Raw genomic sequence first — 16,789 nt, forward strand, 5'->3', positions numbered from 1 at the left:
CGAGCATGGTTATTTCTGACAGACAAGAAGTTAAATTTTGACAACCGTGGCTCGAAAACCGGTCGATCGACAGCACGGGGATTTTCGAACATAGAAAATAACTTTCGAAATGTCACTTTTAACCACGAGTTAAATTTAACTCGGCAAATGGTTCACAGCCTATGCAGCACAGTTCGACAGAAGATAATGTTACACGGCGAATGAGAACGACCCACATTTGAGTTTAGTTTACTCATAATCGTCAAAAGTGCAGGAACTCAACGATGAGTAAATTTGTCTCATGGTTTCCTGTGGAAAACCTAAAAAATCTGCTGGAAAATGAAGAAATTGGCGAAAATTTTATTCAGTCTCGGAGTAGTACCAATAGACTGAGTGAATCCAATCTTTATTTTTCTCAAATTCGGGTATTTTTCCCTGGAAAATCCTGGAAAAACCTGGGAAAACATGAGACAAATTTTACTCATCGCTGAGCTCCTGCACTTTTGGCGATTATGAGTAAACTAAACTCAAATTTGGGTCGTTCTCATTCGCCGTGTAGCTTGCGCCTGAGCCTGAGCAACACACTGAATGGGTAATTCATTTGCAGTCGGGGGTTATTATCGAAAGAGAAAACCTCTTTTCTCGTGTTGTGCGAGATTTCCCATTCAAGTTTAAAATGATTCCTTGAAGCGGCCAACAATGGCCGTCATCATGATGGCTGATATTCCCCATCACTTCTTCTTCTTCTTCTTCTTCTTTCCTTTATTTAACGTCGGTCTCTGTTCCGCAATCTAGTGCCAATCACCGATGGACATCGATTGCCATCCATTGACGGCAATCGAATGTGCAGGAAGGCAGCTTCTTCCACACCTGCGTAGGATATCGCACCCATTCAACACACATGGGCCGGGACCAACGGCTTTACTTCCCTTCCGAAGGAAGACGTGACCAGAGATTTTTATGCCTCAGAAAAATCCCACCGACCTCGGCTGGGATTGAACCCAGACCCATTGGGGTGTTAGAAAGCAGTCACGCTTACCACTACACCACTGGCGCCGGCTATTCCCCATCACTTCAAGATTTCTATAGCACACATATTAGACGCTGTTGTGACATCACTTATGAAATTGGAACTCCTTATGTACTGCACTGCAGCAAACGTGAAGTTCCAGTTTCATTGTTGTATGTTTTGTGAGAGCTGATATTTTAGTGCTTTTGAAATTATGAGGTGGTAATGAAATTGATCAAAAATAAGGTTTCCACAGCGGTTCACCTTAATAGGCCAGTTTTTTTTATCTTATTATAGTCACTTTAACGCTCTTGGGTCATTCGTGACTTGTCCGGGGATGAGATTTGAACTTGTGACTTTGGCGTGAGAGGTATGCACACTTAGATTTTTTCGCCGAGATGGGCACCACCGAGCAGCCTGGCATTTTATTTTGCTGGATCTCAGTGAAAAACTTGCCGAGATTCAGCTAACAAACGGGAATTTTGCCGAGATCTCAGCTAACAAACATATTTTTTGCTGAATTTCCAGCAAAATAAAATTCCGAGCTGCTCGGTGGTGCCCATCTCGGCAAAAAAAATCTAAGTGTGTGGATGCTAACATAGGCGTATCCAGAGGGGGCAGGGGGGGGCAACTGCCCTCCCCTAAACTCAGCAACACAAAGGCTTTCGGTGAAATGGCGTTCTGTGAAATGGCATTCGGCCAAATTTTCCATAGTAAATTTTGTTTCGCCCCTCCCTAGCTCGAAATCTGGCTACGCTCTTGGATGCTAACCACGACGCCGGGGTCTTGATACATGTGTTTGACACATAATACTTGCCAATTTTGCTACATGAGAGTCGCAATTTTGTGATTTATCTTTTATCACCCACTCTTTGCTCTTCACTCTTCGCGAAGAGGCGATCAGAAAATCGCTCATTGTGACTCTGTCAAACCTAATTTTGCAGGTTTTATGTGTCAAACACAAACTTTACCGAGGGAGGCGACACATCTAAATCTCAAGTCTAGATGCTCAACAAATCTCACACTAGCGAATCAATCTTCGAAAAATCTTCTTTCATTTCTCGCATCTACTTGCATCGCGCATCATCTTTTGCAGGAAATCTTCTGAATCGTCATCAATCTTCTTTCTATCTACTCAGCGTGCGCGCAGCCAGCCACAGCAAAACACAATCTTTCCTGCATCGTAGATAGAGTCATCCCCCTCAAACTTTACAATCTTTTCTTGTTACTTACAAATACAAAATATCATCATAATATCTTATTATTCCATAATTTCATAAAACATTTTTTAGCTCAAAATGAATGGAAGGCACCCTGCCCGCTTTGATATATTTTGCGCATCTCTGATGTGCATAATTTTCCAGGATGCTTTCATGAACTGACTTTGTTAGTGTTGAACTAACACCAAAAAAGTCAGTTCATGAAAGCATCCTGGTAAATTATGCACATCAGAGATGCGCAAAATATATCAAAACGGTCAGGCCTACTGTGAAGCATTTAAGGGGTAAGATGATACAGAAACATCGGACCTGCTTTAATCAAAGATTTAAACATGATGCTTCAGAATCCAATTAATGGATGAAACGTGGACATCTCGAACCGTACGTTCCGTTGTATTGTTATTTATTAATGATTGGTAGTGATGCTCCATTTTCCTCTAGTGGTCGGGGCATGAGCACCAACTCTTGTCCTATATGGTTTATGGTTATAACGCCATTACTCGCTTTTGGAAAAGAGAAGAATAAAAGAAAAGGACATCGGAGAAGGGAAACGGATAATGGAACCCTAGTTCCATCTTCCCTTGTATTAAAACTGAGAAAAAGCGGGTCTCTAATCAATCCACAGGAAAAGTTCACGAAAACTCACAATGACTCGCTAACTTTTCCTTTTGCGAGCTTCATAAATCTCGCGAAATTTTCCAACATAGCTCAAGAGCAAATCTAAGGATGGAGTGCAACAATTACGAATGAAGTGTCTGGGTGGTTGTGATGTCAGCGAAAATGCACAAGAACTGCAAATGCTAAGCCACCGACAAACCGACATGCATGATCATTCAAATTACAAAGAAATTTATGATCAAAGCATAAAACTGACATCTGCCGCCGTGTTTACGGAAAATATTGATCCTAGCCACGAACACGTGCACAAAATTTATGAATTGATTCGTGTCTAATCTATTTCGGACAAATTATTTTTATCTAGATAAAACATTTCTATGGTTTTGACAGATGGGATCGCTGCACATTTAAATCTTCCGTTATGGATTCTCGGTTAAGAGTTAAGTTTATGTTTCATGTCGGTTTGTCGGTGGCTAAGCTGCAGACGACGTTGGACTGTTTTCATTACTATCGATGCATTTAATCTGGAATGACATTAACGGTAATGCATAGCTATGCATGAACTAGCATCCCCTCACAACTTCATTTTCATTTTGTGGTTCATTGCTACTATCGCATGGTTCTATTCATTTTATATTTCAGAATCGCTACATTGAAGATATTCTGCCGGTGTATCGAGCTGCCACCGAACAGGAGCTAACCCTTTGCCCTGGTGACTGGAAGTATGGGTCCTTCTATACCACCGTGCTGACCGAATGCAGACTCTTCCAACCGTGGGCAGCTAAAAAGTAAGTTTAATCTCCTAAAGAAAGGTAGCATACTATTTACAAACGACATTATCAAGATTGCCTTTCTCAAATTACATTATATGCCACCCTTCGCTTCGTTTCTAGATTCCTCCGCAGCGGAGGCCGAATCGTTTCGCAAAAGATTGACAGCTTCCAGGAAGTGGCAGGCAAGTACGATGTGGTGGTAAACTGTACCGGCATGGGTGCGAAAAAGCTGTGCACCGACTTCAAGCTGGTACCGATTCGGGGTCAGGTGATCAAGGTGAAAGCACCCTGGGTGAAAACGGCTTTCTATGCCGATTACGATACCTACATCATCCCCGGCATTCAGGGCGTTACGCTGGGTGGATGCCGAAACTACGACAGCTATAATGAAGAAGTTTGCAGGCACGACACGGCTGCCATCAGGGAGCGATGTGAGGCGTTACTGCCCAGCTTGAAGGGTGCACCGGTCATCAGGGAAGCTGTCGGGCTGAGACCGCACCGTGACCCGGTACGGGTGGAACCGGAAGTGGTGGGTGTGACCGGTCGATACGTGAAAGTAGTTCATAACTATGGACATGGCGGATATGGAGTGACGACATCACCCGGAACGGCAATCTACGCTACGAAGCTGGTGATGGAAATGGTCAAGAGTAATAGCAAGTTGTAGAGCTTGAAGGATGGGTTTTAGTGTGGATGTTCGGTAAAGTAAAAATGATTGTATATAATCAATTTAATATTTCAATAAACATGTTTGAAAGACGGTTCAGTAATTGTGCATGTAGGGTAGATGGGGGCAAGACGGTCGTACGGGGTGAGATGGGCCACCGTTCGTTTGGGCATAGTACCCATTATTTCAATCTCAATATTTTACAAACTTGTTGAACATGGTTCTAATATACATCTCCATTTAAACCAGGAGGTCCCGAAAAAACGAGCTCAATTTTTTGGCTCGAGCTCGTTTTTTCGGGACCTTCTGGTCTTAGAGTTACGTCTATATGGTTATAACATGTTATAGCGCTATCTTGATGGTGGTTTCTGTGTTGCAATTAGTTGAACGTACTATAAGTATGGGTTTATGCAGACCTCTGTATTATGCTCATTTAACGTGAATTGTAACGGTAGTACTTAAAAAACTGTACAAGTAACTTTCTCCTGATTTAACATTTTCGTACAATTGTTGGTAATCAATCGATTCTTACAATTAATTAAAATTAATTTCATACAATGCATTGAAATACATTACAGAATATGTATTAGCGGAGATTTATTACAGATCCTGTAAATCTTTCATGCAAACTTGTAAGGGAATCATTACCCTCTCCTCTCTAATAACGAATCGTTCAAATCTTCTATTTCACTCACCACAAAAACATCGAATATCTTCCTACCGTTCGTAGATGTATAGGTTCGTACGTCACTGCTCAGCTCGCCACATGTTTGTACATCCTGCGCACATTACACGATTTGCCCGTACGCTTGTGTAGACTTTCAACTTTCATATGGGCAAGCCCAGCGTCGATAGACGACGCGTTCAATTTTCCACTGGGTTAATTTCCCTGGATTTATGCTTTGCCACCATCCACCAGAGAGCATTTTTTTTAAGGCGTAGCTGTTCACGACTCGCAGCGTCGCTTCATGGGTAGTCTTTTTTGACATTAGTAGGCTGCTACCAACGAATGCGGTCTGACAGAGAAATCGATGAAGATGTTTGACGTCGTCGTTTTTCGCGTTACTCATACTCGCACGCACAGAGAGGTGTAACGTAGCATGGCGCCGGTGCCTGTGTGGTAAGCGTGACTGCTTCTCAGCCCATAAGCTTCTGGGTTCAATGCCAGCCGGGTAGTTTCAGAGGATTGAAAAAATAGGAAGTTGAGAAACATGGGAATCCAGGTGAAGTTACTTCTCTAGTTTAGGTTATTGGCGTGGAAGTGGCGTAAAAAATAGCGACAGAATATAAACATAGAAAAGAAGAGGAGTAACGCTGCTGCAAACATGCAGTTTGTTTTTATTTTTTTATATTCTCAGTCGTTTGAGTAGTTGTGAGAAGCATTTTGATTACATGAGAATTATTTATTCAGTGCTGCCGTATCAAATAAATAATTTGTGCTAATACCAGTAAAGTTTATTTGAATTAGTTAATAATAGGAATAGGAATTTGTATGGCGATGATTTCTGCGTCGTTTTCAGCGTGTTTTGTTACCAAAGAAACAGATAATACTAAACTGCCCACTAACCCACAGGCAACGGCTGTTAGTAAATTAATTCCATTAAATACTGCTATAATTATTTTAATTACACAGTGTAGATCATTAACTACATACGAAATTTTGAAATTACAGTACATTAATTAAATTTTCAAATTTTTTAAATACATTAAGTACGGTCAGTCAATTTTAATTCAGTACTTAAGTACTACATCAAAACGCATTAATTACTTTAAGTACTTATGATTGCATTTTAATTTCAACTCGCCGGTTCATTGTATTGCTTGCTCCTCGACTGCCCATTCATTGGCGTGGTAAATTTAATGTTTTAAAAATATTGAATTTTTCACAAATATTTTATCTTTAGTGGGGAGATGCAGCATTAATCCACAAATCCACAATTCACAAAATTATTTTTGAAAAATAAGTGATACGATCACAAAATGGTACGCTAAATAAAGTGCAGTTTTTTTTGAGAAAATTTGAAATAATTCACGTTAAAATATTATTTTCTTCGTAACCAATATCAAATACAGTAAATTTGGCCATTGCTAGGTTGTTTTGAATTCTATTTTTAAATGGGCAAATTCCAAGGCAAATTCGAGTATTGTCTCGAGTATTGTAGACTCCTGCGCTAAAAAAAGTAGCCAGTAATATTCACGAACTGGTTATACAACTTATTAATATTGGACTTCTCCAAGTATTCTAGAGCTTGAATTCAATAGTTTAGTTTGCCAATACTGTTCTTAAGCTGCTACTGCTTTGAAATAAGTCGATTTTTCATTTTTTTGCGAATATATGGGAAACGCACCTATATTGGACATGCTCCTATTTTAGCGATATATAACCCTTTTTTTTACAAGGTCTTGAGTTCTGTTAAGATTGTTGATTCAAATCATATTCATCCGGGTACACATACACATCGCCCAAAAAAACGCACGAAGATTGTGATTCAATCGATTTTCTGAGGTTTATCCAAAATAGGAAAGTATGGCCAATACTGGGGCAAATAAATTCTCCCTTTCCCGATAGTGCTCTTCGTTTGCGAGGGCGTTCTTCGATTCGCGTGAAAAAGGCCTAACAATTTGTTTATACAAGTTGATAGGCCCTTTTCTAAAGTTACCCAAGCATTACGTCATGTGTTCGTTTTTACACGGTTAGAAAAAAGTATCCAAAATTAAGTTCTTTTCACTCATCTCGGCACTATAGTGCAGGAACCCAAAAGTAGGTAAAGCGGGTCAAAGTAATTTTCATTTACTTGTGTGCAGTTCGTATGGAATTTTCCACTGGCTTTTTAACCAAAAGTAAGTTAGTTGTACCCAACAGTAGGTAAATATGATTATACTCAACGTTGGGTTCCCACACTTTACTACCCCTGTTGGGTGGTTTTGCTCCTCCGTTTTTGACAACATTAGAAGGAGAAAAGGAGACAAACTAGTCAAAAGTAGGTAAAAGTGATCTGGCCGTTGGGTACTTTTTTCTTACCGTGTAGTATACACGGCATAGCCCAAACTCTCATAACCAACATATTGTTCTTACAATTTTATTCAAAATCTCGTCGGAATTCCTTTGAAACTCTCATAAGAATTTTCTCCGAATTTTCTATGAACTATCTTTAAATTCCATTTGATTAATACTTAGAATTTGGTCTATTGAAATCGCTTGAAACTCTCTTAAATATTTATATTTTATTCAGAATTCGTTTAGAACTATCATCGAGTCTCTTAGATATTTTGTCCGTATTCCATTTATTTATTCTCAGAAACCCATATACAATTGTTTTAGAATTGTTTATAAGTTATCAACAGAAGAACACTAGGAAGAACATTTACTTCTTCTTAAAATTCGCCTGGAATTCTAACCATAATCAAAATTCCGATCAGAATATTGGAATGTCCAAAAGTTAGTATCCCTCCAAGCCTCAATATCTTCAACAAATCTTAACTCCTAAAAGATTTAAGACTTAAGGATTCCGGATTCCAATATGAAAGTTCAATATTTCACTTTCCACATTTCTATCTAATAAATCCCATAGCGTCCGGTCGATGGCATTCCACATAACCATGTGGATTGGTTAAAGAGTGTGGAGGATAGTGTTCAAAGTTACTGATCAGTGTTCGGAAAATCATTCTCAAATCTCATTCATTGTGTCTCCTTGCGAGAATAAACTCACGTGCAAATGTGGCAACAAAATTCACGCTTGAGATTCTCTTGCATATTCACGCACTCACACTCACAACGTCGAAAAATCATTCCAACTTTAGACTCATATAAACCATTCAAACGTCAATTGATACCATGATTATGCATGTTTATTAGTTCTCCAACCCCTGATGTACAAACAATAATAATAATAATAATAAATAACGCCAAATTATAAATAAATTAATTTTTGAAACTGAAAACTCATCGGTGATTTTTGCGACGTTGAATGGTTGAATTTTGCAAGGCAAAACTCATAGGCGCATAAATTCATGCATGAGTTTTGAGTTTTTGAGTTTTCCGAACACTGTAATACTGATATTGATTGGAAAAAAATATATAGATGACTATCCAGATGATGATTCTCCACGGAAGATCAGGAAGGGGTTGTGGCCAGCCTTCTAATTTAAAACCCTGGAATTAAGAAAACATTTGAAATGTTGAAGTTGCATTAATTATCTGAAATTAGTGATTTCAAAAAGTTGATTTAGTCAGACAACCTATAGGTATATTAGTCAGTTAAGGCACATTATTATTGAACCAAAGGCCGGTCCAGTCTGGAAAATCATTCAAGTTCAATAATTAATATATTTAATACAAAGTCATGCGTTGGTTGGTTTATAAAGCTCTAAATTAATAATTGTGCAAAACTTGAAAGAACACTAAGTTGAGAGCAGGAGTAGGCTCGTACGAGAGCGTCAAAACCTGGAAGAAGAAGCATGATTTAAGGATAATAATCTTGTAACAGGTCAATTACCTCGGAGTACCGATATCCTCGCCGATATCGCAATCGAGTCAGCTACTGTGATGTAAGCCAATAGCTGCAATACTGGCAACACAGGGCAAGTGCTGTCACTTTCCGGGTCTTGTTTTCCTAACTCAACACATAACAAACTTTTTTGCTCTTTCGTTGTGCGTGTTGTTTGTCCATAGCCAACCCCATCAGCCTGGAAGACGGCGGACAGGCAGATCGAGATTCTACGATCCGTGTGTGTGCGCGGAACGAGCGAGCGGGGGCCACACAGTGCAAAACAAGAAAACATATCTCGATACGGGAAGAAATCGAACGAAAAATAAACGGAACGCCAAGTGTGCAGTGCAAGTTTTTCGAAGAAAATTTTCCGATCGTGTCCGGCGAGTGTTTGGGTGTAATCTGGGTGCAGTGGTGATCCACGGTGCCGTGTTTTCCGCCCTTTCCGGAAGGATCGGAGGAAAAACAAGAGTGACTTCGACGAGGATAGAGCAAACTCGGTTTTTGTTCTATCATTGTCCTCCTGTGTGTGCAATACATACATGAGCAAAAGTGACAGTACGAAAAAAATGGCTATGAGTCCCTCCGAGGTAAGTAATTTTCAGACGCATGTTTTTCTGCTAATTCAATTAGTTGTCACGGGTCTAAGCCTCGGGGGTTGAGCGATTGTGCAGCGTAGTAATTAGTGGCGAGATTGGCCAGCAGCCACAGGCGGCCGTCAGCACGGAAAAATCGATTACGGCTGGAGATTGGGGGGGCTTCGCTAGATGATCTCACAACACGTCGCAGCGTTAAAATCAATAAATAGAAACACGGCAAGTGAATGGGAATGAAATGACAAATTAATTTATTCAGCGAAACCCTCCAGCGATGACAGAAATCATCATCCATCGGGGAGAAATCATGTAACTTCTATCGATCGATGGCTTATCAAATCGGTTTCATCAGCCCCGAAGTCAGTGCCAGAATAAAATTGTGAGATATTCATAATTAGTTTTGTGCGAATGCGCCCCGAGTCAGAGTGTGGTGCCACTGCACTGTCAAACAATGATCACATTGTGATGTGATGACGTAAAAGATACAATAGCTGTGGCTATGGACGTTGTGTGACATTTTTGAACGCGATATTTAAATGTTTTGGGAAGTTGATTTCCAACACCATTCAGGGAAGTAGAAAATTGGTATTAAAATCAAGTCTACAGCATTGGTACACGATTTGTTATTCTATCGGTGTAGATTGAATGGCACCAAACAGCTGTTCCGTAGGGTACGATGGACGATTGTGGCAGTGTTCGCAGACTTGCACTCTATGCTACTCAATGCACGATTGAATAAAAGCGCACCATATACGAGCAATACAAACTTTTGTTACAATCAAAGACAATCTTTTATGATTACCAATCATTCTATTGCCAATTAAAATACAATATAACAACACAATATAATCAATGGTAAATGAGACTTTCACAATAGATGAGATAGGTAATTCAGTATCTTAACTAGAAATACTCAGAGGAAGAGATGGGCGGAGAAAACAAAATGCAATTCGGCTGCAGGAATTTGTACCTAAATTATCTTGCAACCCTTGCTAGAAGCTAGCGTTTCACATAACTTTTACATTTGATTCCATTTCACGTGCAAAATAATAATTGATTGCATCGCAATATTTTGCACATTTCTTGGTGCCATTAATTAACCAACTAACGTTAGTTAATCAATAGAGTTAGAATATTGATTTTGGTTCCAAAAACTAGTTGAATTTGAAAAGCAAACCAAACATAAAGGTGACTGAATTTCTGTTCGATTGCAATACTCTCAAATTTAATCTAGTAAGAATAAGAAATCCCTGGCAAAATTCTAATGAAAATGTTCGATTGGCTCAAATTTTGACAGTTAATTTGGCTCAAAACATTCTTTCCGCTTCCCCTCTGAGTATTTTCTAATCTGAACCATACACAAATATTTTTTTTTTCTGATCTCATTACAATAAATTTTATTGTTTTTCTATTTTTTGAGAATTTTGAAAACTTAAAATGTATTGTAAACCTACTACAATGAATATAAAATCATTTTACAACTTCTATACAGCTACAATAGACTTAATTGTCAACAACAGAAGGTATTGCTTTTTTTTGTAATTGTTGTTTATTAATTTATTTGATAAGGCTCAAACGAATTAACAATTTTATTGTAATTGTATGGTTATTATTTATACGGGTGGTGTCTCTTGCAGAACATCAGTATCGCTGAAACACCCACCAATCAAAATCTTGAGAGCTCCTCTTTCATTTGAGACTAGTTTTCAAAATGTTTTATCGGGGGTCATTTTTCCATACATTTTTGGACTTAGAGATGTGATTAACTCTAACAAAATACGAAAATAATTAAAATTATTCTAGACCTCCGCTAAAATATTTCGATACTAGCCTAATATGAAAGGTGAGCCTAAGTTTTTGATAAGTGATTGTTTCAGCGATACTAATTTTTTTTATATAAAGGTGAGACACCGTAAGTGACTAAGAGCGATTCCAGACGAATTCGCAAATCCATCCAAAAACGTTCTTTATGACCAAAAATGTCATTTTGCATCTTCAGATCACCATTTTAAATTGAGCCTTAATTTTGAAAAAGGCCTTTAGCAAAATGTTAAGTTAATCTCCTGAAAATTGTTACTCGAAAAATGTTTGTCCAATCGAACATCTGGAACTATTTGAAGAAAAAAATGCATTATAAAAAAACATTCACTATTTATTTAAAATTTAAAATAAAACCTTAAAAAAACGTTTGTCTCAACAATAGATTTTTTTATTTTTCGTTTTGTGATATGTTTTAGGGGACAATAAATGCCATCTATTGCACTGTAGGTCAACATGGAGAAATGATGGACAAAAAAGTTATGATTTTTGAAAAAAACTTAAGTTTTTGGAAAAATATCCTAAACTTGTTTCAACTATTTTTTTCGACTTGATAGTGGTAAGAGGGACATAGTGAACAGGTGGAGCATAGTGAGCATCCCATGCACCAGCTTGAACTTCCGCCCGTTCGGAACAAATTTATTGGTGGTAGCATCAATATCATAATGATATTGAACCTACTACCAGTTGATTTGTTTCATGCAGCTAGAGATTCAGGGCTAAACTGCGGGATGCTCACTATGCCCCTCCTCCCCTATATTGAAAGTAAACCTAATCAAAAAAAAAAAGCAAGTTGCTAAAATTTTGCTAAGTCGTACCGTTTTTGCGATGTAGCGGTTTGAACGTATATTTTTTAAATGTTGGTAGATTTTGACCATTTTCGAATGTATTTCGTGGTTCTTCAGTTCCAACAACAGTCATGAGAAACGTTTCTGAACATTTTCAGCCAAATTTAAAAAAATACAAAATTAATGGATTTGCGAATTCGTCTGGAATTGCTCTTCTACAAAAATTTAACCATAAGTATTTCTCAATGAGCAAATTAAATATTCAATATTTATATGAAAATTTGCGTTCGTGATTTTAAACTCGCTTTTCTCAACAATTGTGCGTGCTCCAAAAAATGTATTTTCGCGCATCGATTCAGCCAGGTTTATTCTATAAAATCCAATCAAATTTTTCGAACGTCGGATCACACTTTGCACATCAGTTGAAAAACTACAAAGGACAACCCTATAGGGTTGTACGCAATGGTGACGTAGGACTACTTGGTCTTATATAATGGATGTTATTGGTAAACTACAGCAGGAGCTTGTGATTTGTGTAGGAATAGGAATTTGAGCGGGGTTCTCTCTGTTTATACTCTTTAGTATGACTATGATAGCCCTGAAAATTTATTTATTATGATATGAATTTTATTTGGGACATGTTCAAAAGTTTAACTCTTTTGGAAAATCTTGGTGGCCCTGAAAAGGGCCGATGGTAGTAAAGGCCCCGTAACGTTGGTAGATCAGCTTTTCGTGGTACGTTACGGGATGTGAGATCTACCACCGATCCCTAGTCCTTGCTACTTCAAACTAGGGGAACAGGATTTTTCAGTAATCCAAGGAACACATCTTAGTCCTTGTTACTTTTTATGCCTTGTTGATAGTGACAAGACTCGGCTTTGTCTACCGAGGATGATCTTGAAACAAGGAAAAAAATGAGTTAGTTGTCTTCATCTATGTGATTCCTAATCTTCTATTCGTTGTTCCCTAGTTTGAAGTGGTTAAGACTAGGGTTCTGATGCATGGTCATTATCGGTGTCATACCTTAATTTTGTTGCTAAGGAATCCAATTTTGACTGACAAAGGGGCGCGCCTTTGGAGGGTGTTTCAACACACCAAATGGTATAAATAGCGAGACCTTTCAATTAGAGTCGGATCCTTGCGATAAATGCAAGAGTGGCAACTGTAAAAAAATCGAATAATACAAGAGCAAATTTTCATTACGTCGAATGTAACAAAGGTAAACAAAGTCGAGCTATCAGTGTCAATCGATGCTCCTGTTATTACACTATATACAAGGGCTGGTTGAAGGTCACTTTTTAGTGACTTTGTCACTATTTTGAAGTCAGTCACTAAAAAGTCACTATTCACACCAAAAAGTCACTAAAGTCACTATTTCCCTAAAAATAGTCACTAAAGTCACTTTTTCACAACTAAAATAGAGTGAAATGGAAAAATATCAACACCATTTTTAAATTGAGTACTTGGCACTAAGGAAGTCTACAGCAGTTATGACAAAATATGCATATCTGTTGAAAAATTAACAATTTTAACCAGGATGACCAGTGAACCGCAAAAATTCAGAACCTTTGAAACACCACGATATCTACTGGGAAATGCCTTTAATTTCGATAAAAAATCGTTGAAAATATACCTCCTATATCCAAAGTCTAGGAAACTTTTAAGGGGTATTTGTTTGTCCTAGATTTTCAGAAGTCTTTGAAGAACTATCAAGAACTTAAAAAAAAAAATCAAATGACAGCTTAAGACAATTTTAAATGAATTCTTGGAATGACACCAAGACATTTCAGAGAAGAATACCAAAGTACAGACTACGAAAGTCTCATGTAAAATTAAGTGCTCTTAGGGCCGATTTCTTCACCTCCGCTGAAATCTTAAACCAGATTTATCCATATAGTTAAACCTGGTTGAAGGCTTAAGCGAAAAACCCAGCCCTGAGACAGACACATACGAGCGTTGCTTTTGATTATTGTTTAAAATTATTAAAGATGCCAAATTCAGCTCCGAAACAATATATTCTATAATGATTGGATGAGGATTCTGTGTTCAATTCTAATAAGAATTCAAAACTAGTTCTGACATTGTTTAAGAAAGCTCTGATGAGAATTCCATGTGAATCCCGCGAACTTCAAAGATGATCTCTGCGGATAGCTATAAAAGAATTATGGAATGATTTCTGAGGATACTTTCAAGAGAACTCTAAAGAGTTCCAAATAAATTCCGGGAAGAATTCCAATGGAATCGGCTTTTGAGGGTTAAATCTCAAAGGAATTCTTCGAAGAGTGTCAAGGGTATTCTGAGATGGATTTTTGTTTTGAGAATTCTGAGGAAATACCATGGAAATTCTGAGGAGAATACGAACTGAATTTCCAATAGAATTCAAGGGAGAAGTCCAAGATTATTCTAAGCAGAAATTTATGTAACGCTCAACCAGTAACATTACAAAAAAAGTCCGGGGAAATCTGGAAATTGCTATTTGCGTAATCAAAGGGAAATTATTCAAATCACTTCAAGTGCTCTTCATAGGAGCTTCCATTGAGAGTTTCGATATAATTAGAGGAATTGATGAAATGTGATTTTAAGTTTCATGACAAAAACAGTTTATTACAATATTAAACCTTATTTGAGTTTCTGAGTCATCATATAAATTTCACTATTTATTATGTAAAGGTCACTATTTGGTCACTATTTCCGTAATTTTAGTCACTAAAGTCACTACTATTATATCGCACCAGCACTACCAGCCCTGATATACTGTCCAAATATAGGATCACATCCCATTTTTAAATTTATTTACCAGTCGAATTGCTTTTTGACGTAATCAAAATAGTTTTCGATGTTACTTAAGTCACCCGATTTCTATGGAGATGCCGTTTGCCTTCAGTAACAGCACTGAGAAACCCGTGAAAAGTGTACTTTCGTCGTTTCGCTTTCTCATTATTAAAGTGAATAAATCGAACTGTTTGTTGCTAAGATGATTTCGGTGGTCCTAAAATGATGAATGGGCTGCACGTAAGGAGACGTAATTGATAATTCTCCCGAATATCCTGGTAAATACACTTTGACTTAAGTAACAATAGGGGCCACCAAACGACGTATAATAACTTTTGACTCAAAAACCAGTATTTCTTAGCATGAAAGCTAGCGATTTGCCTTTGTATGATTAAAACCCGGTTAAATATGTTAAACATTGCTATCACTATGAGATTATATGTGTTTAATTGGAAATAGGAAAAACTTTTCGGTCATCAAAACAAAACTTTATTTTTCTCGGATCGGTGCGAATGTTACTTACGACATAATGAAAATTTGCTCTTGAATACTTCATCATTTCTCAATAGTGATGGAGTAATACGACATGCACTAAACTAAGGACACGGGATATACTACAATAGATCAATTTACTGGTCGCAGTAGTGTTAGGTCCCGAACAGAGGAAAAAAAAAAGGCCTCAAGCCTTTGGAATCCCATATTCTTCGGTTCAATGATTGGGCACTCGCAAGAGCCTCGGCCATTCTGCTGCTGAACAGGGGTTGAACTGGTGCCTGCGACAGGTTGGAAGGCCGCAGAATATCAGTGTCCACCCAACTAAAGCTCCTCCCCTTTTTAGTTTTTCACGTTAAACGCCTTCTCTCAACAAGTTGGTAAATCTTAGCCTTTAGCAGAAAGATGCTTAACAATTTTTTCGGTGAATTCATGATTCTGTTTCACGTCATGGTTCTTCTCTATGCCTGTTCAGATAAATTAGTACTTTTATTAATTTTCTCTACTGCCCAAATCAAACAAGTAGAAATAAGAAGGGATGTCGGTAACGCTCTCGAATGATTGAAAATTCAATAAATATTTAATCGAATAGCTGGAAAGATCTTTACGATTAATGGTTAATCGAATAATTGGACTTTTAGGCATCCCTAGAAAATAGTGTAATTTCAAAAAATGTCCTTTGAAAATGTCAAACAACAGAATTGCAACCAGCAAGTGTAACCCAAGAACCAAAAGCGGTGTGATGCTAGTTTTCATTGCTATGACGACGACTGAATTAAGTCTCTTCTCTACATCGATTTCCTCTTCTGATGACCATGGCTTCACTAACTTATTTCGCACTATTTCTGCTATGCTCTTCTATCATCCAGAACAACAAACGCATCAATGAATGTGTTTGCCGTCGAGCTATTAACGAAACATAAAGTCGATGAAGTGAATCAATCAAAATCATTTGCAATTCTGCTTTCAGGTTTGCTTACAAGATTACAATTCTGGAGAGCATTTTGTGTGGTCGTTGAGGGCGTGTGGTTCTGAATATGATGATGAGTGTGCAAAATGTTACGCACATGCTCGAAGATCGGAGGTGAATGCCACTTCGACTTGTTTCGTCTACTAACGACTCTCTAATGACAGTGATGGGGAGGCAGCAATGCCACATCGACATGTTTCGTCTAGAAACGATTATCTGATGACTGTGTTGGGGAAGCAGCATATTCATGTAAGTCGTAATTGGTGAATTTGTTAGTAATTTCAACGCTTTTGGACAATGCTTGACATTTACCACTTTTTCAATAGTTTCTTGTTGAAAATCAACAGTATTTCTGATCGATTGATGATAGCATTATTGAAATTGGTCCAGGGGCAGCGGAGTTATTAACGTTCAAAATCTTTCATAATTTCGTTACATGTCCGATTTTCGGTTTTCACAAAGTGTACCCCCATAAAGAAATCACAGACGTAGTCCTACGCCACAACATCAAATCTTTGAAAATACGTACTTTCGTGAATTTGAATTTGTTTTTATTATTATTCATTTTATTTTATTAAAAAATACCGTGGATATCGT

General features: G+C 37.9%; 2 protein-coding genes across 2 annotated transcripts in view; both read left to right on the forward strand.

Annotated features, from left to right (window-relative positions):
- The window catches only part of Daao1 (D-amino acid oxidase 1), a 46,343-nt gene extending 42,048 nt beyond the window's left edge, over positions 1 to 4,295 (forward strand). The window contains exons 3-4 of the mRNA XM_065226118.1: positions 3,469 to 3,614; positions 3,720 to 4,295. Of these exons, the coding sequence (XP_065082190.1) occupies positions 3,469 to 3,614; positions 3,720 to 4,266 (693 nt within the window). The 3' untranslated portion in view covers positions 4,267 to 4,295. The remainder of the gene's footprint in view (positions 1 to 3,468; positions 3,615 to 3,719) is intronic.
- A 4,629-nt stretch (positions 4,296 to 8,924) lies between these two features.
- LOC135704651 (ubiquitin-conjugating enzyme E2 W) overlaps positions 8,925 to 16,789 on the forward strand; it is a 144,966-nt gene continuing 137,101 nt past the window's right edge. Inside the window, exon 1 of the mRNA XM_065226135.1 lies at positions 8,925 to 9,346. Coding sequence (XP_065082207.1) covers positions 9,299 to 9,346 — 48 coding nt within the window. The 5' untranslated portion in view covers positions 8,925 to 9,298. The remainder of the gene's footprint in view (positions 9,347 to 16,789) is intronic.

The sequence above is a fragment of the Ochlerotatus camptorhynchus genome, unplaced genomic scaffold (genome assembly GCF_037179485.1).
Source record: "Ochlerotatus camptorhynchus isolate MF236.1 unplaced genomic scaffold, CSIRO-AGI_Acam_v1.1 ptg000244l, whole genome shotgun sequence".
Lineage (NCBI taxonomy): Eukaryota > Metazoa > Arthropoda > Insecta > Diptera > Culicidae > Ochlerotatus > Ochlerotatus camptorhynchus.